At 37.8% G+C, this 14062-nt stretch overlaps 1 protein-coding gene across 15 annotated transcripts in view; it reads right to left on the bottom strand.

Annotated features, from left to right (window-relative positions):
* The window catches only part of dlg1b (discs large MAGUK scaffold protein 1b), a 135560-nt gene that overhangs the window by 92719 nt on the left and 28779 nt on the right, over positions 1 to 14062 (bottom strand). The window contains exon 1 of one of the 15 annotated variants that reach the window (XM_067606925.1): positions 6943 to 7135. The exons of 13 other annotated variants lie outside the window; for them this stretch is intronic. In XM_067606925.1, coding sequence (XP_067463026.1) covers positions 6943 to 6972 — 30 coding nt within the window. In that variant the 5' untranslated portion in view covers positions 6973 to 7135. Of the gene's footprint in view, positions 1 to 2718; positions 2852 to 6942; positions 7136 to 14062 lie in introns of those variants that run through there. One more of the 15 variants, XM_067606929.1, reaches the window with a different exon arrangement.

The following is a 14062-nucleotide window of genomic DNA, read 5'->3' as shown; positions in this document are numbered from 1 at the left end:
AACACAACCTGAGAGCTCAGATCAGTGTGGAGCCTGTTTTCAGTCTGTTCCTCTCCTTATATGTTATTATTATTATTATTATTATTATTATTATTATTATAAGAAAGAAAAGTTAATTATTGTTAATGTTTAGGATAATAGATACGTCCGATATGACTGTAGGTAACATTTAATAAGTCAAACAGCATGTAAAGTTATTGTAAGAGAAGGCAGAAGTTCTGATGTTAATTAGTCTAAATATTAAAAACATAAACTAACAATAGATAAATGATGGTGAACACTGTAAACACGTCCTCGTTTAGTTTTATCTTGTTACATATATTTATCTTATATACTCAACATTATTACTAACTGTTTCTTTGAGATATGTTACTCATGTCTCCACCCGGTTACTGCAGTTACAGTAAAATCAAGCGCACCTATGTAACAGAGTTTCATGTTTTACCTGAATGAACACAACAAGACGTGTATGAACTCTGTTTCTGTCTCTTGAATCTTGTTTTAATGCTGTTTGTGATGTGTAAACATCAGATTTCCACACAGTCAGAGAAATAATAAAAAGTGCACGTCCTGGTTTTTAGTTCAAGTCTCTCCTGATTGGCTGCTGTCAGCTGAAGAGTCCAGATCACATTGGACGCCGGTAGAGACGCCGGTATTCAGCCGACTTCACCGTATTAAACACAGTCGCTCTGTTTGTGTTTACATCATTTAGAGAGGAGAAGTTTACAGCTGTGACAACATGTGAGTCGACTCCGCCATGTTTAAAACACACATTTCAGTTTTCAGTCCACAAAAAACATAATTATCTGTTATCAGCTCTGATATTCTACATCATACACTTCACTGATTCTTCCTCTTTCTGTCCGTCGCTCTAAGACTCATGAACGTCAGCAGTAAAGTTGTTATAATATAGTTTCCTGTGATATTTTTGGGTGGTAGAGTTAAAATATGACACACACACACACACACACACACACACACACACACACGTCCCTCGGTGATTACAGCTCCTGTGTTTAGTATTTAGAGCACACATGACAGCAGACGTCTCATCCTATAAACTCACAGAGCTCTTCAGCTCCTGCAGCCTGTAATTAACATAAATAATAAAGTCATGTAACCCCAGAGGAGCAGAGCAGAGACCACTGAAGACCTGAAGACTTCATATCTGCTGTCGTCTCTCAGCAGGTAAAACAGCTGATCAGATCTCACATCAGCCCAGAAAGCTTTATTTATGGTCAGTAACCTCCAACTGCTGCAGACTGTCTGTGTGTGTGTGTGTGTGTGTGTGTTACAGTGTGTGTGTGTGTGTGTATGTGTGTGTGTGTGTGTGTGTGTGTGTGTGTATTAGCTGCCTGCTTTGGTATTTGCTCTGTGGTCGTCCTACATGGGTGTGTCGTTCTGTGGTTGGTGTTTCCAAACCATTTTTTTTCTGCCATGTCATGCTATTAAAAAAAAAAATGTTGCACCACTTTCCCCAGTAAACCAGTCAAAACTGGACAAACACACACACACACACACACACACACACACACACACATACACACACACCTGTCCATCTACTCTCAGGCTGCAACTGCAACAACAGTCAGATGGTTGTTTCATGTTCAAACGCCGTCCTGCTTCATTTCCATCAGACACTCAGGTTTTAAACCTCCACAATTTTCTGTATTTTTCTTATTGTCAACAAATCTCAAGTTTGGATCCAAACCAACAATAAACTGAACAAGTATTGTGTGTGTGTGTGTATCAAAGCTGATATATCTGATTCCTCTGTTGTTGTCTGAAAACGTTCCTTCATCATGAAGACAGTTGCTACGGTAACTTGTGTAGAAACGGCTCCAAAGAGTAAAAATTAGTCTGATTAGTTGATCCACAGAAAATTCACTGATAGAAAATCAACTATTTTAATAAATGAATAATAGTTTTAGTCTTTTTTTTGCAGGCTGCAGCTTCTCATATGTGTGTCATGTATCATATTTTAGTATTTTGAACTGTTGATGAGACAAAAGCAGACACGTGAAGGCTTCATCTTGGGCTCTAAGACATTAAAACAGGCAGTTTTAAACTATTTTCAGATATTTTATAGACAAAACAATTAATCAGTTACTCAGGAGAATCTGCAGATGAATCCATAATGAAACTAATGTTCAGTTTCAGTCCTACTGAGGATCAAATCATTATATGTGTGTTGGCTGTAGTCGATGTTATAACTGGTGTAAATCCTTCAGACGCTGGTGTGAACAGCAGCAGATTGTCGTCCAGCAGCAGCAGCAGACCGGCTGTATTTAGACTGAGCTGACTGTGTTTGGTCCTGCTGAGCCACAGAGCTGCAGCACCGACTTAATAAGGAGCTGAAAATAGTCCCAACACTGAGGCGCTGCCCTACAAACACACACACACACACACACACACACACACACACACAGTCGGCACATGATGCCGTGGACACACCGACTGCACAACTTTCAAAGTCGTCATATCGCTGCACTGTTCACGCTGCAAAACTTTCTGTCTTATCTGGAAGTCGTTGAGGTTTGCAGACGCCATGACTGACTGACGGAGGGTCGAACATCACAACATCCGTCACCAGAAGGAATCACGACGAGTCTGTCGGTACGATGTGTGTAAATAAAGACAAATAAATATTCCTGCTCGTATTACCAGCGAGGACAACAAGGTTACAAATACTGACAGCTTGTGTGTATAACAATGTACCTGACACGTCCCGTTACTCAGTCTGCTTGATATGTTTCTGCGAGCTCTCGGATCTTTCAACAGTTCACACTTAGCGACCGAGCGAACGCCGGTTTGCCTCTGGCGCTTTAGTCGGCGATCTCCAAACACTCGATGAGTGGAAAATCAGGGCATGAGGCGTGTGTGTGTGTGTGTGTGTGTGTGTGTGTGTGTGTGTGTGTGTGTGTGTGTGTGTGTGTGTGTGGTAGATTAATGCTGCAGGGGAAACACACGAGCATCATGGAGGTTGTTGGTTCAAATCCCTGACGTCTGTCTGTTTGTTTGTTTAACTGACACGGAGAGAAAAACATTCAATACGTTAATCAATAACTTCACTATTTATGATCAATCAGGTCATTTTCTACTACAGATATACAAACATGCTGATTACAGTTTTTCAGTTTATTTAAACTTTATTTATACGAGGCGTGTTAACAAAACGTGTTGCTTTTCCTGATGGTCAGACGTGGTGAAGAACTTAAAGAGGCATCACTGATCTTTTAGAAAGAGATGAATTGATTAATCAATATTGAAACTTCGTGTTATATTACAGCAACATCACTCCAGTATCTCCCACCTACTGTCACAAACTGCAGCGAGTGTCCAAAGTCAAATCCAAAAAAACATTTTTTTAAAAAGGCGCCCGGCAGCCGAGTGGTTAAAAAACATCATCTCACTACAACGCTTTGTCAATTAAGCAATTTGTTGATTTTCACCATTTTCTTACATTTTAAAGATCAAAGAACTAATCACTTAATGGAGAAAATAATCAACAGATGAATCAATAATGAAAATATTATTCGTTTCTTCATAATAAAAGCATCCTGCTCTTTGGCTTTTAATGTGAAGCCGCAACAGGAAACGTTGGGTTTTCATCAGCGGTAACTTAAAGATCAGGAAGTCAGATAAGGCTGAAATCTGAGCGTACAAACAGGAACGCAGGAGAGAAAGTAAACTCCCAACAGCTTCAATACTCAGACGCAAGGTCAAAGGTCAACAAACCCGCAGAAGTTTAACACCGTGTATTTAAATGGGAGAGTTTTGGGGCGAGGAGGAGGAGGAGGAGGAGGAGGAGGAGGAGGAGGATTTGGGAGCTCAGAGCAGATCAGAGGCGAGCAGGACGAGGACACGGCACACAGAAACAGGATTATAGAGAAGAGATGAAGGCCTGGAGGGATCTGATCCCAGACCAGCAGGAGGTCCAGGACTCAGCCTGGCTCCACATCAGGGACTTAAAACCCAGCATCCAAACCAGGACTGAAATCATCACAACGACTCCTCTACTGAATATTATTAGTGATGAGAAAAACTGCAAAAACACCTCCGACATGTTCATTCTGCATATTTAAGACATGTAATTATTATTTTTACTGGGTTTAAAGTCTTGATATAGTATCACATCTAGAGCTGCAACCATTATTAGTCGATTAATTGATTAGATATGAAGAAAAGCTGCAGTTCCTCACATCTGAGAAGCTAAAACACTACTATTTTTGCTTGAAAAATGACTTAAAGGTGGAGTCAGTGATTCTGTTCCTCTCACACATTAACATGAGCATGTGAGCACAACAGTCCATCGACACTCTGCGCCTCTCTGCAGCCTCCACACGTCTAACTCGACCCGCGTTCAACGTCTCCGTCAGAGCTGAAACAGCTTCACCGAATCCACACTGTTTGTATTTGATTCATTCATAAACACATAAACAGCGAGACGTGTGATTTAAACAGCTGCCTGCTCAGATTACTGCTTCACTAAACGCTACAGAAACAGACTGAGAGCATAAAAACCATGGAGGGTCTCTGTGAGACCGCCCGGGAACAGAAGCGTATAATGGAAACTCTCTCCAGTTCACTAGTCCTCCCACCGTTCACCAGTCCTCCCACCATGCAACGGCTGCTGGAGACGAGAGGCTGTCATGTCCTCACACAGACAGCTGCTCTCACGACTTCCCCGTCCTGTGCACGAGCACCAACGCCGCCTGCAGCTGATTGGCTGGATTAGTGTATCAACACTGTTTGTTTTCACAGACGGTGAGGAGATATTCACTGGATTTGATAAAAAGTTCATTAGATTAGAAACGCTGAATCTACCTTAAACTATTAATAATCATTCATTTTCTTTCAATCAACTAATTGTTGCCGATTTAAACACAAATACACTTTTTATCATGTTGAGAACACTCTGATTAACTGGTGCTAAATATTCACTCATGTTGATCATATATAATAATAATAATAATAATAATAATAATAATAATAATAAGTAAACATCTTCAAATGTCTTGTTTTGTCCACAACTCAAAGATCTTCAGTTTATTGTCACAGAAACTAAAGAAACCAAAAAATATTCACATTTAAGAAGCTGAATCAGACAATTTTAGCTTTTCCTTCAAAATAAAATGACTCAACATGATTGTCAAAATAATCAGTGATTAATTTAGTTGGCAACTAATTGATTTCATCGACTAATCGTTGCAGCTCTAGATTATAGCTTGTACTTATCATTATATATGATCAACATGAATGATTATGAAGCACTAGTTAAAGTCTTTTCAATATGATGAAAAGTGTGTATCTGTGTTTAAATTGGCAACAATTAGTCAGTTGATAGATTAGTCGACTGAGAGAAAATGAATCTATTTTGATAATCAATTCATCATTTAAGTCAATTTTCAAGCAAAAACAGAAAACATTTCCTTGTTTTAGCTCCTCAGATGTCACCTTGTCACCTTATGTGACAGTGAATCTGATCTTTAGACAAACAAGTTAAAGCTGTCAGCTCAGGCTTTAATTAACTGTACGAGCATTTATTTCTATTGTCTAACATTTTATAGACCAAACAATTAATCTTTAGATTTATCGATAATGAAAATAACCGTCAGTTGAAGCCTTATTTATGAACAAAACTAAAATATTAAGTCAGTGGACTTAAACTGAATCAAATGATTTCAAATCTTACACTCTAACAGTTCATTCATTCATTCAGTAATAACTGAACAACAACTACACGCTGATTATTATTAACTAATTTTCATTTAACAACTTAACGTTTCTTAGATCATTAATATCAAGAGTCCTTGGGTCTTTAAAAGGTGTTTAATCATTCTAAGTTATTATTATTATCATTATCTATCAGCTAAGACAATCACAAAGGTGTCGTCCTGTACTTGTAAACAACCTTCTAGGTTTTCCAGGACGTGTGTGTGTGTGTGTGTGTGTGTGTGTGTGTGTGTGGGAGGGGGGGGGAGACGAGGTATTTTTACAACTTTAAAACAGCTCCACAGTTTATACAGCTGTCCACAGAAACCACCTTCAACCATCAACTATCTGGACAAAACACTTAAGAGCTGCTGGAGTGTTTCTGTTTGTCTGGATAATTATAGAAAGGCAGAAAGTCACCTGCAACAAGCCTGAACCCAGGCGTGAAAAACCAGCAATTACACAGCAGCTGACACAGAGATTATACACAGAAATATTAATGTTAATGTGACTTATGAAAAGGGAAGCTAAAGGGCAACGAGAAGGCTGAGCTTTAAAGTTTCATCAGGAGTCATTAATAAAACCATCAAGCATCATGTTTAATTAAGAAAGTAGGGCGAACATTTACTGTATACTGAGTACAATTAGCTGATAATTAGCCTGATCAACCACCGTCAGTAATCAATACAAACACCTATTATTAAACCATTAATCAAACCAATAACTAACAGCAGTCAACCTTTATCATACTTTAAAGGTTATCTGGTGACAAAACGTTAATAAATATACATGTTAGCAGTTTGAATTAAACTGAAGGGGGAAAATATTTCACCAAACTCCCTTTAAGAAATACGACATATTAATAATTCATTACATGTAAGCAAATAAACGTTATTATAGAAACACAGGATAAAATGAGCCATATGTTGTTGTCCTCCTGTCAATTCGGCATCAATATAATAAATAAAAATTTATCTATTTCCGTATAAACTTTATATTTTGTCGCCTCAACTCTCCGCCAGCCTCCGTTGATTAGCTGCGTTATTTTACCGTTAGAGGACCGCGGGAAAGAGACGGAACCGTTTCATAAATTCAGGTTTATCACTGAAATAAGAGCCGGTTGGTGGATCAGATACACGCCGAATTAAACACCGACTCTTAACGCTGTTAATTCACCGTCTATCGTGCGTGTGTGACGGTGTTTGAGCAGTTTTTTTCGGCCGTTACCTTAGTCGTGACGATACAGATGCAGTCCATCGTTCCGAGCCGGGAGTGAAGCCCGGGAACGTCTCATCTCGTGCCGTCCTTCTCCTCCTGCTGCTGCTGCGCGCGCTCCAGCCGGCCAGTTGGCTCACGGTATCATAAATAACGTTACATTCACACGTTCATACGTTCACACAACGACCGACCGAGTCACTATCTACCGGCGGGAGAGTGTGTGTGTGCTCACCGGAGAGACACCTCATCCCTCCCCCGGTCCTCCTTCATCCCGGTATCCGGAGCTCAGCGGGAGCAGCAGGACTCACTGAACCCCGCTCCTCCAGACCCACGACACGTTCACGCTCCACGGGAAATCCTAACTCTCAGGAATTTATGATACAACCTGAGCAATAACGACCACCGAGGGTGGAAATAACCAAATAAAATAATCTTTTAACTGAAGCCGAGTTAAACTACTGTTGTCTTAAAGTAACAGTCGAGCCCTGTTTTGCTATTTAAAGTGATTATTAACGGATGCTTAAGACATAATTGCATTTATTCCGACAGCACCTGAATGCAACATTAAAATACCTGTACAGTGTTAGTTTGTTTATGTGATCAAAAGATTGTTTTTTATATGGAAATATGATGATATTATCATTTATTAAACCAAACAATGAGGGCAAAAACAATTAACTAAAATACTAAATTTTAAAATCTTGTCTCTTTTCTTCTGCCTTTTCATAATATGAAGACATTAATGGTCATACTCTTTTTAATTTATTTATTTATTTTCTCTCTCTATTCATTATTTGTTCTCTGTGCAATTCTGTTGTGTTTGAGTCTCATAACTATGTGTTTTTATTTGATTGTATTTCTTAGTCTCTTTAAAGAACTTTGACCAAATTAACTATAAAGAAGGAAAATCTTACACAAAGTAATCGAGGTATTATTTTCACTTGAAAACAAGTCATTAATTTAAGTTAGCGTTGACTTAACGTTTTGACACTTTTTTCACTGATAATTTGAGATAATAAGATTCTCTGTCAGCTCTCATCCTCTTATTAAAACTTCACACTGCATTTAAATGTCATTTAGGTCGACGTGGGCTGATCACTATGATTAATGTCATTATGACGATATTAACGCTGATATCTTCAGACACAAATTCATATCCTAATTTTGTCCGACGTATGCAAGATGACAAATAAAATAATCAAACAATGTTCAGCTTATTGATCTGTGTTCCACTGTTATTAACTACATATGACCAAAATCTTAATGTATCAAGCTAAAACTGTAATAACTCACTTTGTTTTTCTTCTAAGTTACAATCATTCATTTGACTTTAGAAATGTGTAGAATCATAACAACAAGGAATCAATGGTGGATTAAGATTATTTTGGGAGAAGAGCTGCGATAATTAGTCGACAACTAAATAATTGATTAATCCTTTCAGTCATTTTTCAAGCAAAAAATAATTGATGTTTCAGTTTTTCTTGGTTTTATATTGTAGTAAATTGATTATTTTTGGGTTTTGGACTTTTAATCAGATAAAACAAGACGTTTAAAGACATCACCTTGTGCTCTGAGGTATCGTGACGGGCATTAATCTCTGACCAAACGATTCATCAATTAAACAACAGTCAGATTAATCAATGATGAAAATTATCGTTACTTGCAGCCGCGTGTGGAAGCACAATCATTTTATATTCATATTCTCCTGTTTGGCACCTGTTGAAGAGTTTTATGGATGGTTTTATCTGCATTACTGTTAAATTATCAGTGTGCAGAGATTTTAACCCTCATCGCATTTAAACAACCGTCTTCATGAGAGTCTTCCTCGTCTCTACCATCCATCCTCACATCACGGCGGCGGCGTGGCGTCCTACAGGCCACAAACTCATCACAAACGCAAACCAGCGTGTCAAGGTGACATCTTCAGTTTTCATCTTCACCACACACTGCTTCAGTCTTTGTTCTACATTCAGGGATCTTTAAAAAAAAAAACAGACACACAAACGGCTCGTTATTACATGTATGACTCAACGCCAAATGGCTGAGGAGGAGGAGGAGGAGGAGGGGGAGGAAGAGGAGGACGAGTGCGTCGCAGCAGCAGGAGACGAGGCAGCGTGGGCGGGTGGGATCACAAGTATGAATATTTTACAGTTCCATGAATGTGTCATGCGGCTGCGTCCTCCTCTCTCATGTGTGTCATCATATGGCGTGTCATGCCTCGTTATAAAACATTTAACGTCCCCGCAGGATGTGATGTCACCGCTGTTTTACACACCAGCTTCTGAAAAACACTCATTCTCTTCAAATAAATAAATATAAATGTGTTTAAAACTGGGTCGACGAGGTGACATCATGTGAAGAAAATGAACTGGAATCAATAGTTTTATTTATAATAATCGTGACTGTGTTGTTGTTTATATTGTTATTTTTTATTTGATACGTTTTCTGCTTTATACCTTTAATTTTTCTACATTTAGCTGTTCAATTATTGATTTTTCATCCTTTAAATCTTTCTCTTAAAGCATTTTTCTGTTAATAAAAACAAAAATACTTCAGTTTAATAACTAGTAAAAATGTGTGAAATGTGTAAAAGAACTTCTCATGTTCAGTCTATAAATGAGAGATTCTGTTTTAGAGATTTATTTATTTTAAAGATGCGTTCTGTAAATAATCTGAGCTGACTGCTGCAATACAGCGACACTAACCTGTAGAGAAGTCCTGAAACTAAACAAAAAGCAACTTGAGTGACAATTAACATCCAAACACTAAAATCTGATCTGTGTTTTCTAACATGAAAAAGAAAACTGGACATTAATCTGGATTTTTAATGTTGTCATACATATATACATATATGTGTGTGTATATATATTTTATTTAATATTGGCAGCCACGGACTTCCGTACAAACGATGCTTTTTCCAGCCGCAAATTGAATCAGGTGTAATTTAATCAGCTCGTCTGCAGCCAAACATCACAATGAGCCTCCTCACAGTGTTCATACTGTATAAATACACTATTAGACTTTTATAAAAGGCATCACAGCTGCAGCTGGTGTTTGTTTATAGCGAACGCTTCATAGTGAGAATTTGCACATATGGGTGAAAAGTAAATAAATATGTTGTTTACTGTAAAACAACAATCAGGTCAGTAAAACTCACTTACAAACTTATAATATGAACAAATGTGATGATGCCTCTTGAAGCAGAACAACATGAAAAAACACACACAGGAAGCTAAAAACATTAAAAAAAAACCTGCACACAAACCAGAACTGAAATCCACATGAACCACCACCATGAAGGTCCTGAACATCAGTACAGCTCCGGTCTCTCTGAGTCAAACTGCTGCAGGACCAAGAGTCCAACACACACAAGTCAAAAGGAGAAAAACGCCTGTTGAAAACCAGCGGTGATGGTTCCAGGGTCAGGAGACTGGTTCAGGTCATTGATAGAAACATAGAAACATCTAAACATGTCGGGTAAACGCTCATACCGCTGGTTTTTACACTAGACGACATGTTTTTAATACTCTCCTTCCTTCCTGTCAGTCAGACGCTGTTTTAAAGCTCATTTCTATGAAAATCGGCTCGCAGGAACTTAAAACCTGCTGCAGAGAGATAATCCATCACTGCTGACATCCTGTCTGCTTTTAGTCTGAACTGATGTTACTGTTGGACGTGAAGACTGATGGAAGAAAGCTGCACATCGACGTCAAGAACATTTATAAAGATCACTTTCATGTGATGCTGTGAGCAAATTAAAAGAAATAAACATTAATATAGTTAGTATAGTTTCCATTGGAGTGAAATCTGTAAATATCAACTAAAGGGGTGATTTATACCACTAACAGTTATCTTCATCATTCATTAATCTGTCAATTAGTTTAGATTAATCAATTAGTTGTTTGGTCTTTAAAATGTTTAGTCCACAACTCAAAGACATTCAGTTTCCTGTCAGAGAGACTAAAGAGTTCAGACAAACAATTCATCGATTATCAAAATAGTTAAGGTGATTAATTCAATAGTTGATTAATCGACTAATTGTTGCAGCTCTTTAATAGCAAAAACATCACTATATTCAAAATAAGATGTCATTTTATTGGTTTTCTTATTATTAGTATTGATCCTGCTCGTTAGTGATGTTATTTATCTTTCTGTTCATGTTATTAAAGGATCACTTCTAGTGATTCATCTACGTCATTTATTCACTCAGTCTGTTTATATTTACTGTTACATCTCTGACCAAAGCTTTTTTTTTTTTCCATTCAGGTTATTTTATACTCAAATGGAAATTCATTTTATTATTTTGGTCTAAATGAACATTTCTGGGGAAGGAATTCAATCATCAAACAACACAAAAAGTCATTTTCAATATAATTAATGCTTAATTATTTATATGATTTATCCAGAGTTTGATGGATTAGTTTCTAATCTGATTAGTTTAATTCTCACACCGTTCAGAAAGAACACATATCTCATCCCTGAAAGTAGGAAAACACTAATGTGACACCACACGGATTAGCAGCGACTGTAAAGGTTTGTATAGTAAAGACAAAAACACGGTATAACCCTTTAAATACAGTAAAACATGCTGAACTATCTCTGAAATTCATCATTTCATATCCTTAAAAACGTACGTGTGATTGTTCTTGTTGTCTCTGGAAAACACTTTGTGCTCCAGCTTGAAAAGTCCCATAAAAATTATTATTATTATTATTAAAATAAATGAAAACATATATTATATTTTATATATGATATATGATATTTTGCAGCAGTAGGTCCGTGCTGTCAGTGTGAAGCTGCTCTGAGGACAGGAGATGTACTGTTCAGACCCGACAACATGAACCAGAATGAATGAAGCACAATGACCCCTGACCCCTGACCCCTGACCCCAGCACAGACGGCCTCAACATGCCGCCGCCGTGTTTCTTTCTTCATTTATTGGAGCTACGACATGAAACCAGAGAGGAAATCCTGCGAGAAGCAGCCGATTCGATTCTTTTCAGTCAGAAACTCTGAAACAAACCTGACGGAACAAACGCAGCAGCACTTTATTTATTTATATTTATACTTGATATCTCATTTAAATATGAATCAGGTTCACATCTGTTTGTTGTTCAGACTAAAACAACAATAAACTAAAACAATAAGCACATAAAAATATATTTAATACAGCATTTTAACACAGTATGTTGAGATTTCTACACTTTTATCTCCAAAGTTTGATGCTGTTAGAAGATATTTACTAAATGTGTGTTGGTCAGTTATCATGTATGTTATCAATAAAATGTTTTTATTGGACTGTAAAAACGTTTCAACCCAACCGGATCTTCAACCTGATAAAGAGCAACATGTATAAAGTAAAGTAAATATATTTGTGTATTTTACAACTAATTATTTAACAACTACTAAATATTCTTTGGATATATTTTGTGGGAACTGTGACTGTTTCAGGTATTGATCAATCAAGTATTTGATCTTGATTATGTATCAAGTCATTAACAGAGTTTTAAATATTTCTTTAAATCGTCCTCCTCGATGTTACTGAACATAAAATATCCTCCAGGTTTATATTCTGACACCAGTTTATATTATTTTATTTATACATTTTATCATTTTGGCGGATTGCTAAAAAATACTACATTACCCATGAGCCTCGGCTGCTGTTGCTATGGAGACATGAGTCAGAGCGTACTGAATTCAAGACACTTTGTTGTTAATGTTGTGAACAAAACGTGTCGTCATGGTTACTGAAATCACTCAAATTGACCCAGAAATTACAAGTGAGCTGATTAAAGTTTGTAAAATAAGTTTTTCTCATCATCGTAATCTTTAGCTTCTTCCCGCCGTTTAAAGCTCTGTGATTGGCTGTTTCTTGCTAAAACTTCTACCCTGAAATCTTTATGTCCACAGTCTTAAAGCTTTGACTTTTTTACTAAAGAACCAGATAATTTTTTTTTATATTTTCAGAGCTGAGAGTCTCTAAACTGCTTCACTTCAGCATCATCAAACTAACTTGACGTCTGTATGAATTTGTCTGATGAACGCTGCCATCTCCCGTCCAATAAAAACAAACGTTGGGAGCTAAAATCCAGTGTGGAGACGTGTTTTTCCTTCATCGTCCTGCACCTGGTTCATAGATAATATGAACCAGAGAGAAACACAACAACTACCTCTTTGATTGTTATAGAGAATCAGTTTTTAAGCAGAACTGAGCATAAAGAGTCATTATTGATCTTTGAAATAGCAGTTTGACAATTTAATCTGAACTCAAGCTCCATTATGTGGATGTTTTTGCTGCCAGTAAACTCAAATACAACAAATCAAAGCAAATAAAACATCTAATCATTAGTAGTTAACATGAAGAGAAGGCAGATCTATCTGAGGAAGATCAACATGTACGTTCATGTGTCACGTTGTGTCGTCTCTGTTTGTTCAGCTGATTTCTTCTCTGGTTTCACGTCTTACATCACTAACATCGATGTGAATGAACCACAGCGACACCTTGAGGCCGTCTGAGGGAAACCTGACCCCTGACCCCTTGACCCTGGAACCAGAAACCCCGCCCCCCTCTCCGATGGACCAAAAAGCAACATGAGGATTGGATGGGACATGCGGCGAAGGTGAACGACACCGACACCCCCTCCCACCAACAACAGCAGCAGCAGCAGCAGCAGCAGGCGTCCAGTACTTACTTGTCCGTCTCGGTCTGGCGAGCGGTTGGCCTGCGCCAACGTGTAGAGGATTTCGTTTAGGAGGGGCGAGTCCTACGAGTGACGTGAGGCGTGAGTTTACAAACCAGAGAAAGAGGAAAAGAAAGAGAAGGCGTTCAATGCAAACACAAAGACTCACACTGCTCAACACTGTCTGTGGTTTGTTTCAGGTTATTAACAGTTAACATTTCCAATCAATCTCATATTGATCAAGTCTGGATCAAACCGCTTCCACCTGGTTCTATATGGAGGTTAAACAATGACTCATATCTTTACTGTCTCTGCCAGAAGGGGGCGACAAAGTCCTGAACTCCAGTTTTAACAGCAGCGGCTTTAAGTCATTTAACTGTTATATTATTAATCAATAATTATGCACCAAAGTATGAAGAGTCGTATCAATAAGCAGTATCAATATCAGT

The sequence above is a fragment of the Thunnus thynnus genome, chromosome 12 (assembly GCF_963924715.1).
Source record: "Thunnus thynnus chromosome 12, fThuThy2.1, whole genome shotgun sequence".
NCBI classification, from domain to species: Eukaryota; Metazoa; Chordata; class Actinopteri; order Scombriformes; family Scombridae; genus Thunnus; species Thunnus thynnus.
This window is presented reverse-complemented; position numbering and strand designations above follow the sequence as displayed.